At 38.2% G+C, this 21,446-nt stretch overlaps 1 protein-coding gene across 1 annotated transcript; it reads right to left on the bottom strand.

Annotated features, from left to right (window-relative positions):
- Positions 1–3,416: 3,416 nt before the first annotated feature.
- LOC131227121 (putative disease resistance protein RGA4) lies at positions 3,417–10,664 on the bottom strand. The gene is made up of 2 exons (XM_058222838.1): positions 10,296–10,664; positions 3,417–5,087 (listed from the first exon to the last, which is right to left on the bottom strand). Exons 1-2 carry the CDS (start codon positions 10,296–10,298, stop codon positions 3,882–3,884), a joined length of 1,209 nt encoding a protein of 402 aa, XP_058078821.1. The 5' UTR covers positions 10,299–10,664; the 3' UTR covers positions 3,417–3,881.
- Between the last annotated feature and the right edge of the window lie 10,782 nt (positions 10,665–21,446).

Raw genomic sequence — 21,446 nt, forward strand, 5'->3', positions numbered from 1 at the left:
TCCTTCTTGTGGACCTCACTATAGAAAATTGATCAATAAAAGGTGGGCCCACCATGTTATTTAAGATGTTCAGCAAATAATTTCATTTACATGATTATTAGGGAGTTTTAATTTGATCCAATATGGGTATTTTATGGGATCATTTTCACCAAATACAAGTGAGTGATTCCAACTTGTTTCTTTCCATTAAAATTAAAGTACACTGATTTTTATTTGTCTAGTTTGTTGGATATATTGTTAAATGATTAATTTAGTTAAAGTTAATCTAACGATATATGTTCACATGCTAATTCGTTAATTCATGCCCATTTATATAGATGCTTTACTTATTATATTTTGTACATTGATTATCATTTGTATATACACTGGAAAACAAATGATATTCTGAACCATTAAAGAATGGGGAAGTATAATCATCCTCCATTTCACAGTATATGCATAGTCAATCCCGATGGACCTCCCTAGAAGAATGTTGATCTTGGTAAAATCGTTACTATGTGCGGGCCATGCCCATGCCTACTGAAAGGTTAAAGCCTACCTATGTTGACAATTATCTAACCCGATCATCCCATCTAATGCGTTCATACCATTGTGCAGTCTTTGTTTTCCATGCTATTTTAATTATGATATGTATAAACCATATTGAGTTTTCTCACTAGGCCTGGCCAATTTACATTTTATTGATGGAAAAACCGTATTGATGTAATGGTGGCTAATCAGTTGACCCAAGAACTGGAAGGTGCTGACAAGCCAAAGAGCGATCCATGTGAGACGTGGCCTTACTTGTCAGAGAAGAAATTGACCACCTTGGACTGTTCCTAATGATCTAGTTTTTATCTCATTTGTTATAACCAGTTTGATTGATACGTGTTGCATGTTGGTGTTGATTTTATTTTTCTAAATATTAGATATGGCTATATTTATTTAAGGTAATTTAGACCTATAAATAATACCCAAATGAGTGGGTCCTTAGCTGGAACCTAGTTAGATGAAATTGAATGCTTGTTGGTTTGGGTTGTGTATAATGAGCTTGTGTTTGTATGAAATCTAGATTTCACATTAACAATCTCAGACTTCGACTTATACCTCTGTGTAAATATAATGGATGAATTTAGTATACTTAGTGTACAAGTTACGACGCAGATCTCAGGTCTAAGATGTGCTCATACCCAAAATTCAGGCCGTGACAATTATTGTTAGCTAAAATGAGATAAACTCATTTTTATGAGTCTACCAAACAAGGCCTTTGTTGTTTACATACATCAGATCTCCTGCATTTGTTCTGAATATGGCCTTTGCTGCTACTGGAATTAGCATCAGCTCTTCGAGATACAGATTGATGGCCCCAGCCGCCTCTTCAACTGCACTTGTATGGATGTATTCTTTACATTATTGCCGTTGATCTTATGAGAATCTACAGCACAAAAGGATCGAAGTTGATCAGATGGTTCATATCCAACATCTAGCATGTATGTGTGCCGCACCATTAGGTGGGCCGCACGCATACAATGTATGTAAATCATTGATCATGTTTTTTTGCAACTGCCAGATTTTTCCATACATGTGACACACCTTAAATTAAAATTCTAATAAAAATTTATTTCATCAAAGATCAAATTATTGTTAGTATATGATGTAGAGCAGGTCGCAGACACTTTCATGGCAAATATGGAACAGAGAAGGCCCAATTGGAGGCAGAAATGATTTGGACTGTCAGAACATTAAATCAGTCATACCTCGCAATCCGGGATGAGTTTTTCGACATATTACATATGGTTTTGGGGTAGGAGAAACTCCTTAAGCCAACCAACCCTGCCATGCTGGGTTGTCCGTGCCAGATTTGTGAGATTCTATCCGATTGATAATCAAACGTCCTATTTATTTCGTTTTTACTATAAATAGTAAGTTTTAATTGGAGTATAACTTTTGATCCGTTGAGTTGTAGAAGTCATGCCCAACATGAAAATGGCTTAGAAAAGTTGAGAGAATAACACGGTTAGGTCAAATTGGATACTTATTATTTTTTGTCAAAAACCATGAAGTCTAGTAGGAATAGAAGCGGTCTATAAATAGCAAGTTTACTATTTATAGTAAGTTACATTTTTAGGGTGTTTGAGTTGGAATCTTAAGTCTAAAATTTTGTCCTAGGTTTTATCCCTTGTGGATTAGAGGAAGCACCATGAGGAGTCCAGAGAGCTTCATGGATTCGGAGTAGTTATTCCCCAAGGAAGACGGTGATCGACCTCATCACATCCCTCTTTGCACCAATATAGCATGCCAACATCATGCACAAGATCAAAGAGAGGCCACCAAGATGTGATATGATGCCTAGAGCGTTTTGTTTTTTTTTTTTTTGAAAGAAAAGAAGAAAATTTAAACTCCTACAATTTTAGCTTATAAAGATTTGCAGACAAAGAAGTCCTAGTGCAGAATACTTTCTAAGGAAAAGATGTATGAACTTTGGAGTAACAAACATTACATTTTGCAAGCCATGTGCCTTCAACAAAAGGTGCATGGCGCACCAATTCCAGTTCATATTTCCACTCATTGTGAACTTCTCGGTTTATAGTGTCTTTAGATGCCCCAAAAAATAAAAGAGGCAGTCAACAGGATGTCCAAAATCAAATTTTGACTACCCATGATGGGTTCATATCCAGTTAGAATAATAGAATTTCCAAATATATTAGCTCCTATGTCTGATGGTTCAGATACCTGTTTTCCTGTATTAAATATTGAAATATCAAATGGCTAAAACTTTTCATTGGATCTAGTATGTATAATGGTTCAATTCTAATAGATTGGATCAGTTGGACATTACTGAAGACTCTTAGGGCTAGTTTGGTTACCATCAAATTTCTAATCTGATAGGCTAATGAGGGATTTGATTCCTAAAAATTGAAGAGTTACGACCGAAATCCACTCATTCAGATCCTTGAAATTTTATTTAAAAAATATGGTTTCTAGTTTTTTTAGAATTTTTTTTCTTCTGAATTTTGCAGTATTTTCACATGTTTTACTCATTCCTGATTTTCTCAAAAAATGAGGGATTGGATTCATGAAAATTAAAGAGAAATGGTTAATTTAGTCCCCAACCATATCCCCAAAAATACTAAAAAAATTTTATTTTTATTTTTTTGAATTTTTAGGCCTATGATAGGGATGATACCGCTGACTTGGAACACTGGTTAAAAACACTTGTGTTAGAGATCTTGATTTGGGATGGTATAAATCTGACATGGAGGGCACGGGGCCCACCAAAATTGGGAATTAGGCTTAATGTAGGATCCCCTAAATTCTTTAAACCTATAATCTGGCATTGGACTGCCAAACTTTTCATTCTTGTTAGAAATGTTTGGCATCAGCAAATTTCAAAGTACAAGTATGAAGAAAAGGTTAAACAGAGAGATCAATACAATGGCTGATTAATTCCTTAACATAAATATAGTACATAAAATCCATATCAGTGTTTGTAACAAGCATAACAGTTAGACTACATATCCATTTTACATGCTTTTCCATATCAGTACTTGTAACAAGCATAACAGTTAGACTACATATCCATTTTACATGCTTTCTTAAATAAATACAACCTCTCCTTCTAGTAGACATTATTTATACATTTCTAACTCAACAGAAGGATACAGCTACAAAAAGCAAGTGACCATTGCTTCCTGAAACCTATTTGGGAAGCCTAGCAGCTGATGAACTTGCAAGCCATGAAAAACATCCATGCTCGATCTTATGGTTGACATGCAACTGTATAAATATCACATCAATTAGATAATCCCATTCTTCCAAGTGACAGTCTTCAAGCAAAAAGGTGGTGACAAAAATCAGCCAATAGTTCACATTCAACAAAGAAAATCAGGCAGCTAGGATTGTCATATCCGCATAATGTTTGTACAATCACCCTCCAACAGTTTATTCCAAATTTCACTTTCTTTGACAAGCAACCACTCTCTTTCCTCTGCTTTAAATTGCATCATGCTTCCAAGCATCTTTGCCGCCAAAGGGACACCCTTGCACTTCTTTACAATTTCTTTTCCAAGATTTACAAGGTTTGGATGTTCTTGTCGTCCTCGCCCAAACGCTCGCTGCTTGAACAGAGACCAACAATCGTCTTCTGATAATCTCAGCAAATGGTGTGAAGGGACAGTGCCCATGATTGAAGCAACTTTTTCACTACAGGTAGTTACTATGATCTTACTACCCCTATCACCTCCTCTGAGAAATTGTTTCAACTGACCCCACTTCTCTGGATTTTCATTCCGTACATTATCCAACACAATTAAAAACTTCTTCCCACTCAGCTTTTTTCGGAGGTGACATTGTAGTAAATCCAAATTTGCAAGATCCCAATTACTATTGGTAATAGATTCTAAAATTGTATTTGTTAGCCTCCGCACATTAAAATCATCCGATACACAAACCCACAATCTTAGCTCGAAATGCTTTGCTACCATCTCGTCATTGTAAGCCAATTGAGCAAGTGTGGTCTTCCCAAGACCCCTCGAACCGACTATGGGGATGACTGTAACATCCTCTCGGCTATCCTCACTGATCAGTAATTCCATTACCTTTTTCTTATCTTCCTCCCTTCCATAAACTTCCGATTCGATTACAAACGAGTCAGTTTGTTCTTGTCCTCTAATCTCTAATGCCCGTCCTTCCTCTCTAAAAGGGAATTTGGACCTCTCCCCATCAATCGCATCAAATCTCTGTCCGATTTCCTTTATCTTATTCCCCAAATTTATTTTGGAAGGCGAAAAGAAGTTGCATACCTTCATAATGCGCCCTGAAATCTCTACCTTTCTGCGTTTTGCTTCCGTCGGGAATTCATTCAATATGTTATCTGCATCAGAAGCCAAGTCTTTAAGCTTTCCCAGCCAAATCTGCAGCGCCTTGTCCTTTACTTGCTGCTCCTCCACATCTTCAAGCACAGCTTGTATCGTTGATAACTTACTCCTTAGATTTTCCATCTCCTCATCAATATCCCACAACAATCCACAACGTTCTAGGATTGGGGAGGCTAGTTTTTCAATAACCATTTGAAGAAGGGTGGATACAACTACTGCCATTCCTTGTTCCTAGCAGGGAAATCACAAGAAAAATTTAGAGATGTTCAAAGTAAGATGTCATTTGGATGCCTGTTAATGAGGCTAACTGTAAATGATTTACACGAAAACAGTTTACAGTTTGTGTTTGGATGCTGAAAGATGCCTGTAAATGATTTAAAGGCTATAAATCATTTACAGCTTTCAGCCCATTTGATTTACAGTAAATAAGCTGTGATTTCATTTACAGGCTCTTCATTTACAGCACTATAAATGGAAAGATTGCCTCTCCATTACAGAACTTGAACAATTCACAGGCTATCCAAACATAGACAATCATTTACCTGTAAATCATTCACAGCTTACAGTCATATAGGACAGGCTGTAAATCATTTTTTTAATTTGAAAAGTATTTTATTAATATATATAAACATACCAAAATTTGGGAGGGACCCTCTGACAACAGAAAAGGCTAAAAGGCCACTCCTATCATATGCTAATTATAGGAGTCAGCCCAAACGAAGGGAACCCAGCTCCAGTAAGAGGTGCCCCTGATAAGACAGGGCAAATCTCTCATCTCTTGAAGAATCCAGAGATTTTGGGATTCGCTCCCCCATTTAGCTAAGCTATTCACCACAAAATTCGCTTCCCTCGGCGTAAATCATTTACCACTTAAATCATATATAGGCATCTAAACGACTGCTAAGCGAAAGAGACAGATCTCAAGTTCACATACAAGATTATCCTCCTCCATTATTGCCAATATCATCTTCCATTTATCTTATCCCGCTCTATTATTGCATGCATATGTTCCATCTATCTTAGATTTTTCACTGTGAGTTGACATAATTGATTGGCTGTCTTGAGCTTACATGTGGCACATCTACTTCGATTAGGACTGTTGGTTTGGTGGACCACTATGTAGATGGTCCTAATTGTCTGATATGTGCAATTTTTTATTTGAACAAGCTGCTGGGGATTTTCTAAGTACTGACCTGACTCGATGACCTTACGAGATCTGGTTCCACATACTTTTTGTTCTTGAGGGCCTTTTGGATTGATGGAAAGGAAAGAAAGCATTGTTTTTCCATGAAACTAACTTTCAGTTTTGTTTAGCACTTAACATGTATTGATCTTGATGGGTACCTCTACACTATGACCATTTTTTTCAAGAGCTTTGCTATGCCACATGCACGAATAAGACATCTCATTTATGCACCACCCCATGTGTCAGCTTGGCACATAGGCATGAAATCTAATCCATCCATCAGAAGAGGGAAATGGAGATGTAAACTGAAGTAGAGGCTATCTTCACAGTAATTAATGGGGTGTCACCTATTGCTCACTCCATTCATGGATGGAGCCCACATGGTTGCAGGGTCAGATGATCAAGACCACCCATCTGCTTGCCCTGAAAAACATGCTGACGAGAGAATCCTAGCTACCCGATATTCTTTGTTGAATGTGGACTTCAGGCTTGTTTTTATCATTACCTGTTTATTTGGCCCAAACAAACTATTTGTTCCATTTATGTCATTTATCAATACAAAATGTTGTAATGTGCAACGTCCTTGTTCTGGTACTCAACATGCATTGGTGATCTAGTCCGTTCATTCGATGGACTGCACCGAATAGCAAAAAAAATGTGCAGCAATCGTCACTCGATGTTGGAAATTCTAAGAGTAAAGAGGTGTGGTGTCATATAACTAGCAATATATTTTTTCATCTCTCAATTGTAGTGGGCTCCACATGGTTGATGGCTGTCTGAATCACTTTAAATTATTGCTAGTTTCTGCAGACCATTGTTTATATACCTAGACAGGATGGGAGACGGGATATTTTTACCATTCGTCCTTTCATGTGAAGGTCACAAGTCAAGTCAACAAAGGTTATCCCAAGCAATAAAGAAACTCACCAGAAAAGTATGGGAAAGGAAATAATATTTCCCGAGAAATCTTACTTCAGAAAAAACTGTAGGAAAGGAACCTTGTTTTGGCTTCGCATGTACCGAAATGACAAATGAGCCATCGTCCATCTTTCATTGTGCCCTACACATGCCACCATGCCACATGTGCCACTATTCCATCTTCTCTTATGCCCCACATGCACAAAGCGTCACACATATCCTAATGTACCACATGTACCACCATTCCATCTTCTCTTGCACCCTACATGCACAAAGTGTCCCACGTGTGCTAATGTACCCCATGTGCTACCATCCATCTTCTCTTGTGCCCCACATGTGCTAATGTGCCATATGTACCACCATTCATCTTCTCTAGTGTCACACATGTAAAGCACTCACATGAACCAATGTGCCACATGAGTCATCGTCCATTTTCAATTGCTCCAAATGTGCCTCATATGCCAAAATGCACAAGTTCTGCCATCTAGCTTGAGTACCCACCTGTGTCAAATGTGCCAATGCGTGTTTTGCGCCATATCTACTACCGTACAGCTTCAAGAACTTCACACGTGCCATGTATGCCACCGTTCAACTTCAAGCACTCACATACGCTACGTATGCCACAAGTTTCTTATCCATCATCAACCATTCCCCATGTGCCACATGTGCTAATCTGGCACATGCCAATGACTATCAAGAAATTTTATTGAATTTTTTTTTTGCCAAACAATAAATTTAAAAATAGGTCTTAAAATTGTGTTTAGATGTAGAATTGATATCAATTGAAACAACTTAAGATTGAATAAAGAATACATGAATGATCATAGTCATTTTCCAAGATGTGATCCATTTGGAGGAATTATAGGAATATGTACCAAATGACCCTGATGCCCTCCATTGGGTACAATGACACTAGATAAAAATCGGAACACTAGATAAAAATCGGACCATCACGAGGCATGTTTGGCATCTAAGCCATCCAGGAGCACGTTCCACCATAAAATTCAGGCACCTAAAAATTCAGGCTAATCTCTTCATTAAAGGGGTCACAACATAAGCCTCCAAATTCGCATGCTGATTGCTGGCCAACTTCTCTTCTTTTCTTTTCTTTTTTTTTTGGTTACGCACACACCCTTACATCCACACACCACAATGGGTACTCGAACCTCACTTGATGGTTGACTTGGCATGATTTTTGGGGCATTGCATTTCCATGGCGGGATGAGCTGGTGGTCCCACACTCATGTACAACTAGTTGCCCATAATACAGGGGTAAAATTATCATTTTCTCAAAGGTAAATGGTGCTAATAGAAGGTAGATTCTTGTCTTGGAGAATCTGCAATGTATCTATGAAACAGGGAAAGTATCCACAAAAAATTAAAAATATAGAGGTATCCAAAATCCTCATATAACTGAGACAAGGTAGATGGAATTAACCCTTTCTAAATTAGCCTAATCATCCATCCTAGCCATCCTAACCATCCATCTAATCCACCCCATCCATCCAACTCAACCATCCATTCCATCCATCCAACCCAATCATTCATCCTAGGCATCTAGCCAATCCAACGCATCTATCCTAAACATCCTAGCCATACTAGCCATCCATCCAACCAAACCATCCATCCTAGCCCTCCAACCCATCCATCCTAGTCATCCATCTTACGTCTTTGTATTCATCCCACACATCCAAATCAACGATCCCAACACCTCAAGCTACGATACAATCCCCTAGCCTATACCATAAAACCCCCTCGAGGAGGGTCCAAGGGTAGGTTTTAGATGGAAGAGCTCAGTCATCTTTTCCCATGAAAGAGTGCTAGTGTTCTCCCTTCTAGCTCACGTCTTTATTCATGACCCAACATCTTACAATCCATATTTCCTAGAGTAGGTCGGCGATTTAAAAGTTTCCATCATCTTTTCCCATAGAAAAGTGTACGTGCTCTTCCTTTCCAATCCAATCTTCAGCCTCTCTTTAACATAAGTGAGTCATATTATTATTATTTTTTTCTAATGTAGAACCCTTTGACAATCGATCAAAGGGTTAGAAATGTCAAATTATCAGATACATAAATAATGGTCCACAAAAACTTGCAACAATTTAAAAAGTGATCCAAACAACCATCAACCATAAGGGCTCCTAAGTAGTTGGGAGATGAAAATATCTTGCTAGCTAGATGGCACCACATATCTGACTCCTAAAATTTCCAACATCACTGTGATGACTGCTGCACGTTTTTTTTTTTTTGTTGGTGCGGTCCACCAGATAGATGAACATGATCACTACATGCATGTCGAGTGCCAGAACAGGGACCTTTCAAGTTATAACATTTCGAATAGATGCATCAATTGCATAAATCCTACACATCTATAAATGGAACAAATGGTCTATTTGGGTAGGGACACAATCAGGAGCAATTCGGGTGGGCTCCGTATCTTGAAATCTATAAATGCCCAGCAGCTGATGACCTTGGAAGCAATGAAGGACCTCCATGTTTGATTCAAAGAAATCCTATTTCCAAAGACAAGATTGGTCACCCTTGAAATAAATTTTAAGAGGCTTGTTAGCTCATTTTCTACTCGGAGCCTCCCCTTGTGCTGGAGTATCTATTGTTTGACTAGCCCGACTAGCCCTGTGTGGCTCGTGGTCGTAGGTGGATCATCCGATCCATCAATCTCATGAACCCTATCACATCGATTGGATGATCCTATCCTTCCAAGTAACAGCCTTCAAATGAACAGTTAATAATAAAAATTGCCCTTATGTGCACATTCAACAGAGAATATCAGGTATTTAGGATTCTCCCATCACTATTTTTTTAGGGCAAGCTGGTGGGTAGTCTTGATCATCTGAACTATCTTATATGTATATGTGGCATGGCAAAGCTCTTTTAAAAGAACCAAGCCATAGCATAGAGGTACCCATCAAGATCAGTACTTATATTAGCATAGGCCATGTTCGGATGTACAATCGGTATCAATTGAAATAATTTAAGATTGAATAGAGAGTAAGTGAATAATCACAATAATTTTCTGACCTGTTGCTCTTCATTAGAGGGATTAGAATAATATGTACCAAATGACCCTAATGTCCTCTATCAGGTACAAGGACACTAGACAAGAATTGGACCATCACAGTGCATGTATGGCATCTAAACCATCTGAAAGCATGCTCCACCATAAAAATCAGACACCAAAATGATTAGGTTAATCTAATCATTAAGTAGGCCCCAACATAAATTGATGATTGGATTGGCATAATTTTTAGGGCATCGCATTTTCTTGGTGGGTTTCTAATAATGATCTAGACATGGATAGTTAATTAACATCTTACCATTGCGTGATCACGATTATGTGGATAGATTTCTAAGATGAAGAATCTGATGTCGATCCTCTAAACCAAGAGGTCCCTTCCCGATCTATTGCAGGTGGAGGGAGCAGAGAGAATACAGTCAAATCTTCTGGTAGGAATGGAAGACAACGCAAGCCAGCCAAACAGGTGGACCACACCAAATCTGTGATGATGGAGAAGAAGATGAAAGTGGAGGACTTCTCACTCTTATACTCTTCTCTCCACACAGATGGAAATACCCAAGAAGTGAAAATAGTGATAATATGAATGAGATGAAAAATGATGAAAAAGTGACTTATATGCCATTTTCCCTGACGCGGGAAGGAGTCAGGTAAGGACAAAGAAAGCACATGGAAACTGGAAAGCATCAAGAAGCAGCTGCTAATGCTTTTTCTTTAATGGAAGACAGCAATACGGTGGACCACCTTCCTTGACAGAGAAAGCACATGGAAAGCATAGAGAAGCTGCCAGTGCGAAGCGGATTGCGTACTGAGTAAACTCTGTGGGGTCTACCGTGATTTTTATATTTTATCCAGTTGGTCTCTCCATTTTACAAGATAATTTTAGGCTTTAGCTCAAAACCGAAGCATATATAAAGGCTAAAATGGACCACACTACAGGAAACAGTGTGAATTAAATTTATGCCGTTGAAAATTTCTTGAGGGCTACGGAAGTTTTGGATCAAGATTATATTCGTTTCTCCCTTCATCTATGTTTGTTTGATGGTATGAACAGTTTGAATGAAAAATAAACATCACTATTAGACCTAGAAAGGTTTCAATAGTGGAAATCATTATTTCCACGCCTCATCCCTATGGTATCGTCCACCTGAGATTTGCATAAGCTTCAAGTTTTGGCTTTACTCCTAAAATTAGATGGAAAAATGGATGAAAAGTGTCGATAAACCATATAAATTTATATCGCGCCCAATTGAGTTTAATAGCGTACTAAGTAACTCGTTATACAATCCGATTTCCTTTTTCCTGGACACGGATTGGAAACGGATTGGCTACTCCCCTGTTACCAGCCAATGGCTGGTGGTCGATGCTATGTGGGCCTCATTATAATGTATGTGATTCATCCATGATGTCCATCTATTTTTCTAGATCATTTTATGGTATGAGACCAAAAATGAGGTATGTCCCAATCTCAAGTGGACGACATTGTATGAAACAGTATTGAATAAATGTCAACCATTAAAAACTTATTGGGGGCCATAAAAGTTTTGGATCAAGCTGATCTTTGTTTTCTTCCTTCATCTGGGTCTATATGACCTAATCAATAGATTGGATGTCAAATAAACAGTACAGTGGACTTTAGGAGGATTTTAATGGTTGATATCCAACCACTACTGTTTTCCTGTGGTTTGGTTCACCTGAGATTTATATTTCTCTCATTTCGGAATAAACTCCTAAAATGATCTGTAAAAATGAATGAGAGGAATGGATAAAATATGTACATCATGGTGAGGCTCACATAGCACCGATCACCGGCCAACGGCTGGTAGTGGGGAGTAAACAACCCGTTCTCACACGGATTAGCTACAGGACTCGCTGCTGAAACTATAGTGGCATGAACCAGAGAATGAGGCAAATCCCAAGCTTTAGTGAACCCCACCACATAAAACAGTGGAGAGAGTGGCACCCACCCACCGATGAAACCTTCCCTGGGTCCACCGTCATGTTTATTTGAGATCCAACTTGTTCATAGGTTAACATGCACCTTAGATAAGGGAAAACACAAATATCAACTTGATCTAAAACTTTTGTGGCCTTTATAAGTTTTTAATGGTGGGCATCACTCTCTCCACTGTTTTCTGTGGCGGAATTCACTCAAGCTTTGGATCTAACTCATTCTTTGACTCATGCCTTAAAATAGTCTCTCCAAATGGATGGACAGTTTGGATATAAAACATACATCATGGTGAGACCCACATAACTTGTTGATGTCACTTCAATAGTGAGTCTCGCTACTCAACTGGTCAGCAGCTAATCCGCGACCCTTTTCCTACTTAACGGAACAACGAAGGTCAGGTTCTGATCGGTTCAGGTTGAGTCCAAGGGTTGTGACTTGGTGCTCTACTGAGTCACTCATAGGAGGCTGATTCAGGACTCATTTTCAAATACAGCTGAGTCGGAAATCTGGTACAGGGATAGTTTTAGTGGGGGTGAGATAAGACGAGAGGGTAGGGAAGTTGAGTCAATGGGTTTAGTAGCTCACCTGAGTCAACTTGTTGAGTCAGTCCGTTAGCTCCAAAACGTCTCTAAGTCGACCAGGCGACGGATTCAAATAACGGAGTGAAGCAGGGGTTGTTTCTTCCCTCCACGTCTTCCTCAGAGTTCCTCTTCGCTCAGCGAGCAGGGAGTCAAGTCCGTGGCTCGGTTCATCATACGTGTTGTAAACCCGTTCGAAGTGGGGTGGTGCGACTGGAGTTTGGGGCACCCCGCTGATAGATCTGTATCGAGATTGGGTCGATTATCAGACCGAGTTGATGATCAGCAATTTCTGTGTGTTTTATCATAATGTATGTGTTATATCCAAATTGTCCGTCCATTTGGCAAGCTCATCTTAAGGCTTGAGATGAAAAATAAGGCAGATCTAACTATCAAGTGGACCACACTACAAAAAGAAGTGGGGGTTTGAATGTCTACCATTGAAACCCTTTTTGGGTCACAAAAGTTTTGGATCAATATGAAATTTAAAATCATCATCTCTGCTGCTATTTGTAGTGTGGTCTAGATGATCTTTGGATATGATTTATTTTTTAGATAATGCTCTAAAATGATATCTAAAAATAGATTAACGGTGTAGATATAATAAGTACATCACTGTGGGGCCATGTAACTCTAATCTCCTTTAAACCGTTCATACAACTCAGATATCTCGTCTTCCCACGACACGGTATATAGCTGGTGTGTGGTACACCAGCCAATCCGATTCCTTCCGTAATAATGCATGATTCTTTTAGAGCCTGTTTGGCAAGACGGATCCCGTAGGGATGAGATGGATTTTAAGGTATTGATGGTGGTGTTAATGGATTGGTTTAAGATCCATGGGATTGCTATATCACACGACAAGTTGAGCAGCCAGACTCGCTAATGAAGTGATGTTACCAAGTTCTGTAGGACCCACCTTAATGTATTTGTTGTATCCTCACCGTCCATTCATTTGGAGATATCAATTTAGGGCATAAGCTAAGAATAAGTCAAATCCAAAGCTTGAGTGGATTCCACCACAAAAAACAGTGGAGAGAGTGACACCTACCATTAAAATTTTCTAAGGCCCACAAAAGTTTTCAATCAAGCTGAAGTTTGTTTTTTCCCTTCTTTCATGTCTGTCTTTACTTATGAACACGTTGGATCTCAGATAAACATTATAATGGACCTTAGGAAGGTTTCACAGGTGGGAGTTACTCTTCCCGCTGTTTACTATTTTTTGTGGTGGGGTATACTACAGATTTGGATCTGACTCACTCTTTGTTTCAGGTACTAAAATAATCTCTCTAAATGGATGGACAGTGTGGATACAACACATATATCATGGTGAGTCCCATAGAACTTGGTGACATCACTTTAGTAGCAAAGAGTCTCGCTACTCAAGCGTCTGTTTTTTAAATAAGGACAATCCTGTCGAGATCAGTAGCCAAATCGCTAGTGAAGTCACCAAGCTCTGTGGATCCCACTATGATGCATGTGTTGTATCTATACCGTCTAACCATTTGTAGAGATCTTTTTATGGCATGAGAAAAAGAATGAGATAGATCTAAAGTTCAAGTGGACCCACTATGGAAAACTGTGGGAGCTCAAAACTTCTTAAGGGGCTTCCGTTAAAGCTAATATTTTTGTTTTCACTTCATCTATCTCTATTTTAACTTATGAATGGATTGGATCTCAAAATACACCATGGTGGGCCCTATAAACGTTTCACTTGTGGATGTGATTGGGTCCACTTGAACTTTAAATCTATATATTCTTTTTCCAATGCCATAAAAAGATCTCTACAAATGGTTAGATGGCACGAATACAATACATGCATCATGTTGGGTACACAGCTTGGTGACGTCACTTCATAGTGATTTGGCTACTGACCTTGACAGTATCTAATCTGCATGAAGTTTGAAGTGGATTGGCTGGTGTACCTAACACCAACTATATAGCTGCTGTAGTTATGTGTCGTGCAAAGACAAGCACCGGCGCTCCTCGAGCTCCGAGTTGTACCAACAGTTCAAAGGAGATCAAAGTTACATGGGCTCCGAAGTGATGTATTTATTATATCCACACTGTTTATCTATTTTTAAAGATCATTTTAGATCATTTTGAAAAAAGTGAATCATATCGAAAGATCATTTGGACCACACCATAAATATCAGCGGAGATATTGATATTCACCGTTAAATTTTTTTTAAGGCCCACCATAACGTTTATTTTACATCCAATCTATTCATAAGGTCAGAAATACCTGAACGAAGAGGGGAAAAAATTTTCATATTGATCCAAAACTTTTGTGACCCCAAAAAGGGTTTCAATGGTAGACGTTCAATCCCCCACTGGTTTTTGCAGTGTGGTCCACTTGATAGTTATATATGTCTTATTTTTCGTCTCAAGCCTTAAGACGAGCTCGTAAAATGGTTGGACGGTTTACATATAACACATACCTCATTATCAGACCCACAGAATTTACTGTCATCAATACAACAGCTATACAGCTGGTGTGAGGTATACTAGCCCATCTGCTTTCCGTGAAGCTCTTCGAAATCACTTGATAGGGGCCACCTGGTTTGGTTTTCGTGCCTTGGTTTTGGTAAGGGGACACAATTCGAGGTACACACGCATGCTTCATCTCAGGGCGGAGGTCACGGCCCAAAATCCTCGGTGATATTAAAAAAATAAAAAGTAAAAAATCCCTATTATTTGATCTGCAGCCTCTTTTCAGCAGGAATGAGTAATTGTCTTATACGTGGCACATCTACAGTGATTGGATTGTTGGTCTAATGGGCCACTATATAGAGATCCTAATTGGATCCTAATTGCTTGATATGTTTTTCTTTATTCATTATTTTATTATTATTTTTACTTAGGGAAGCCGCTGGTGATTTTCTGAAGTAGCGACTTGGTGAAATTTACAAAATTATTATAATGTGCATCTTTTTCCTAGGGGAAGTTGCTGGTGATTTTCTTTTGAGCACGGTCAGTAATGGTGTGTTGTTGACTTGATCAGCTGATCTTCACATGAAAGGATGAATGATCCAAATACTCCAAAAATCTCCTTGTTCAGTTACATAAACAATGGCCTATTTGCAACAATTTAAAAAGCAATCCAGATAGTCATCAACCATGTGGGGCCTACTGCAATTAGAGATGAAAATGTCATGCTAGCTGGATGGCACCGCTCCTCTTACTCATAAAGTTTCCGACATCATGTTTCCGCAACTGCTGCACAGTTTTTGCTGATTGGTTTCATCCATTAGATTAAAGGACTGGACCAAAACGTGCACGTGGAGTAAGAGCAGGAACCTTGAAAGTAACAACATTTCAGATAGGTGCATGGCATAAATCTTCAGAAGTTTTTAAACACAGATATATAAATGAAACAAATGGCCTGTTTGGTAGGGGATCATTCTAGCACAAACAGATCATGCCCTGATGGCAATTCAGTGGGCCCCATATCTCCATGTCACATTTCTCACAAGAAAGCAGTGTTTTAACCCCTTAATTACATTTACATGAAGTTTCCGAGAAAGCAAATAATCATAAAATGATCTATGGCTATGACTAAGCCAGGAAAATGCCGCTTCACCTGTACAAATGTGACATGGAGGATATAGAGCCTGCCAGAATTGGGATTAAGGCTTAATCATTGATCCTGATTTTGTGGGATCCCCTAAATTCTCAAAACCTTAACTTTGGTCACGGCCCACCAAAGTTAGACTCCTACCTCAGCCATTTGTTATATATAAATTTCAAGGAAATAGAGAGTTACATAACTAAATTTCAAGAATTATTTGAGTTTATAAGAAATTTATTCATTTGGTTTCAAAATATTTTTTGCATATTTTAATTGGTATTATCAAAATGCTAATTAGGGAGTGTAATAACGTTTAAATATTACATATTTATTATCTCAATTATATTAACTTTCCTTATAGTTAAGTATTAATTGGATATAATTATATATGTTTTCGTCATGTGAGATGATTTTGAATCTAAAGATGAATACATGCTCAAAATGATAAATTTAGAGATTAAAAATTTATAAAAATTATATATTTGGAAGTTATTAATGAAGAATTCACATACCAAAGTTCTAAAGAAATCAAGAACAAAGTGAGAGAGAAAAGATTAACTAAATCACAAAGTGCAATAACAAAAATAACAGACTATTCAGTCCCACTTGAGGTTAGTTCGGTCTGACCAAATGTGCACAAAACAGTATAGTACGAAACTGTGATTTTTAGAGATAATTTGGCTCAACACCTAGGTACGACCAAAGTCATATTCGAAGCCACTGAAGGGAGGTTCAGTGCGACCTAAAAGAGACAAAGACTTCCAATGAACATTGAATAAATTTGACTGCAACCGAAAGACTAATTCGATACAATCGAAGTAATGTTCGATGCAATAAAAGACTACAATCAGTGCGACCAATGTGTAACAAAAGTGTGTAAATTCGAAGTCAGTTTCAAGTTGATGCGGATTTTTCTTATATAAATGGGTGATTCTAAACTTTCCTAAGTACAAATTAAGGCTTGAGAGAAAGACCTAAAGGTAGCGGAGCTTGCACGAAGCTGTCATTCTTCTTATTTCCCTCGATTCTAGTTTATCTTTTTAGTTAATCTTTTGATTTTATTCTAAGACGTTAGCCATGTTAGGTTAATATCTTAGTTAAGGCAATGGATAAAACTTGTAATTTAATTTATTTGATTCAATAATAATGGGTTTGATAATGATAGTATATTAAAATAAATTTGTATTTTACTTTAAAGCTTTTGTGTTGTTTCATCTTTTATCTATTGTTGACTTCGAGCATATTGGATGTTTGGAAGTGTAATTACAATACTTAATTAGAAAAGTAATCAATCTATATAATTAATTAATCTTATGTCGCCTCTGGGTATATTGAATATTCTTAATTCCCTGTGATTGATGTCCAAGTACTTCATGAGAAAATCATTCAACTGAAATTATATTCCCATCAGTGTTCATGATTGGTTTAACAGGTGTTAATTTGATAGGATATAACTTCAATTCCAATTAAATTATATATTGAATCAGTAAATTTGATATGTGATTGCTACGATGGATCCTTAGTCTTTTATTTTATTGTTTTAAAACATTTTTTTCTTAATCGCTAGATTAAAAATCTAAATAAATCGTTATATTTAGATTAGTTTAAAATTGTATTTTTCATTACCTATAAATTTGATATCGGTGTTATTGAGTTATTACTACATTGTAGCCTTGTACTTGGATTGTTAACCCCTGGGTTCAATCATCGATCAATCGAATGCCTATTTCATATACAAATTTAAGACATCTTGTAACAATTCCACAGTGGTAGGGGTAGATTGGATCTCTTCTTTGTACTGCATGTATGACTCAAATTAGGCCTTAGAATGTTACGCCCATTTATATCCAATGCCTACGGAGAAGCCGGATCGACCGTGCTTTCACCCATTTACCATGCACCTGTCCCATGTCACATAAGGTACTACAAGAGCCTTGAACGAAGGATAGAGTGGATTCGAGTCACCCGGTTCTTAGTTCCTATAGCAGGGCCATGGTCCATGGTTTGACGATCCTAACCATTGAGCTGACATCCTACAGGCCCATCAAAACTCTCCTTGACAAGACAATCATTTGCCCTTTGAGCAGTGTCGAGACTATTACAACGATCCACAACCAATGAGAAATGGCCAACGATCGTAAAATATTAGCCTTCCAATTCGAGAAATTATGTTTTTATGGTCTATCCACCATTTGACCATCTAATCAACGGTCCTTGTCATCAAAACTATGGGCTGCACATCATAACCAAAGGATCCTATCAGATGAGAGGAAGACGGATTAGATGTTTATGAGTGTGCGGACTCACGTTAACACGCTGGAGATCATCGGAACCGTTCACCGCAAAATCGATACTCGTTTAGCAGCTTGGATGTTCGGGCTTTGAAATGGGAATTCAAATCCTGCCCGAAATAGTGTTTGCCACCCTGGAAGTCGGGGTATTTCAAATCCAAAATCTGAGGTAAAGCTCACTTTTCAATTCCTCTCTAAAGGCCAGCTTGCAAAATCCTTTTTCCTCTCTCTTATAATTGATTCTTTAAGTGGGGAGGCAACATGCTGTAGGGATGAATGTGATGAGGTCGATCACAGTCTTCCTCAAGGATAACTACTTCGAATCCACGGAGCTTGAAAAAGCAAGAAAGTAGAAATAATATTCTAAAATAGTTGGAAGAAATTTCGGAATTAAACTACAAAAACACGTTAAAATTCACAACTTAATATAAATAATAAATTTACTATTCATAGTAATTGTCCTATGTGGCTTAACCACATTATTCTCTTAATTTTTCTAAACACTTTTCAAGTTGGACACAACTCTTAAAGCCCAATGGATGAGGAGTTATAATCAAACTAGAAATTACTATAAATAGTAAAAACGGAAATAAAATGGATTTTTGACCTTCGATCTGATGGAGTCTCGCAAATTCAGCTTGGCAACCCGGATAGTTGGCTAGCGTAGCTTCCCCTACACCAAAATCATATATGGTACGTCGAGTAACTCATTCTAGTTTGCAAGATTCACCTATTGTAAGGTTTTGACGGTTTGGATCACCTCCAACTCCGATCGGGCCTTCTCTGGTCCATCTTGGACATGAAAGTGTCCGCGGCCCTCTCAACATCACAACATCTCCTCTCCACATTTCCTTTCCCAACATCCAAAACATAATTTCTGAATTTCATTTATTGAAAAGCCAGGTAACCTAACACAACTTACAGAATGAAAATCTCAAGGATTGAAAATCCTTGATTTGGATTCTTAAGTAGAACAGAGGTTGCAATAGCCACACCAAGGATTAATATCTCCTCTTACATGTCTTTCAAGAACCATTGTGCATACTTGGTAGGTTCAATATCGGAAAGAACTGAGTGAAAATCTTCAAAGGGTTTCTTCAAATGGCCCACCCTAAACTATGGATAAAAGATTCTCATGTGTACAGGTCAGGTTTGAGCAGGTCCTAGATAACCTGGGTCCAGCAATTTTTGCTGGTCCGGGTCGGGTTTTTGAGGGCCCAGACTTGGTAAGGGCATGTACATGGTTCGGCATGCCTGATGGATGGATTAGATCGTACACATGTGTGCTGCTTTGACATAGATAGTGTGTAAATGGGCTCTTTCACATGCATATTGACATAGCATACCATATTATTTTACCATTTATTGTGTTCTTAATATACTAAAGATTACTAGTAAAATTAACTAGACCAGCCCTAACCTAACTCTTAATTGGGTCCAAAATGGTGGACCTGAACCCAACCTAGTTTCTAAATGGGTCAAAAGATTGGACCCAAACCTAGACCCTTAATCCTAAGGGGTTGTTTGGATGGTGTTAAATTGGTTTAAATTGTTTACAGGTGTAAATGATTTTACAGTCCGTCAGTTTGGGTTTAAGTTATAAATGATTTACTAGTAAATCATTTACAATGTTTGAATAGCCTGTAAATGGTTTATATCTTGTAATTGTTTATTCACACCCGAAATAGTTTAGAGAAGGAATTCATTTTAAAAAAACATTCAAATGGCATATAAGAGTGATTTTTAAAGTGAATCCTTGTTTTAAGCCCATCTCACTAAAGTTTAGAGTTGATCTTCACACAAAACCAAGCAGTAGATAAGATATAGAAGTGGACCCACAATTTCAAATGCTCTTTCATAAGGCCAAACAGAGAAAGAGAACCGTTGGAGTTCTCCGATGCAATAAAGAGACGGAGAGGTGCATATCTCCTTTTATCAGGGCCTTAAACATTATAAAAAAAAAAAAAACACATTGGAGGCTCATTACTAGTAAATCATGTGCTAGCAAATGAAATTACAACTTGCTAGCAAATGAAAAGGAGAAGAAGGTAATAAATCATTTATAACTAGTAAATGATTTATAAGTATTTTAGGACATCCAGATGCTAAATCATTTACGACTTGCTTCGGTTGGTAAATCATTTTAGGACATCCAAACGCTAAATCATTTACAACTTACCTCATTTACCACCGTCCTAACTCTCCCTCGATATACAAGAATATAGCTTCGTATATGGATAAATCTAATAAGGTAGAATCTTGACTACTATCCAATCCATCATCTTCATCCTCATAAGCTTCTCCCAGCTATTCAGGTGTCGAACTAGATTGTTGATTTTGGTTGCCCACCCAACATCAATACAACATCAAACAATTGACATTCATACATATAACAGCTGGATTTGTTGAATTAGTCTATTATTCATGCATGGAATCTCTAGTTAAAATTCATTCATACATGTAACAGCTGAATTTATTGAATTAGTCCATTGTTCATGTCTTGGCGGCTTTCGATGTCTCGATATGTACTTTCAAGAAGATGAAGGCCGTTTTCTCTTACTTCTTCTGGGGTGAAACAGAGAGCAAAAAGGAAAGACGCTGGGTTAAATGGTTGAAGTTATGCTTCCATTGCCCTTTTTCGTCGGACATTCGGAATGAGGTTTTCTCTCTTGCGTCGGTCACTTGGGTTATGACTCGTTCTATCAAAGATCTCTTTCTCGCTTGGCACGCTGAAGACAGAGGAACCCTTGGGAGGAGGAAATGGCGCATGGCGCTGCTTGCGGTGCTTTGGTCTATTTGGGCTGAAAGGAATGGTTGTTGCTTCCGCAATGGGAAAAGCTCTGAGGCTGGGGTTTTCTTAAGGAGTTGCAAATCCTGCTACCAGCAATAGGTATGGCTTGTGTCAGGAGTGGGGAGGGCTTTAGGCCATTGGGGGGCCTGGTCTGTGGCCTGATTCTTTCTAGTCTGTCTCTCATTCGTGTTACTCCAGGATCTTCAGAGAGGGGATTCTATTCCAGTGTTGTCAGCCCAATCTGGCTCATCAGGGATCAGGCAACTC

Source organism: Magnolia sinica, chromosome 15, assembly GCF_029962835.1.
Source record: "Magnolia sinica isolate HGM2019 chromosome 15, MsV1, whole genome shotgun sequence".
NCBI classification, from domain to species: domain Eukaryota; kingdom Viridiplantae; phylum Streptophyta; class Magnoliopsida; order Magnoliales; family Magnoliaceae; genus Magnolia; species Magnolia sinica.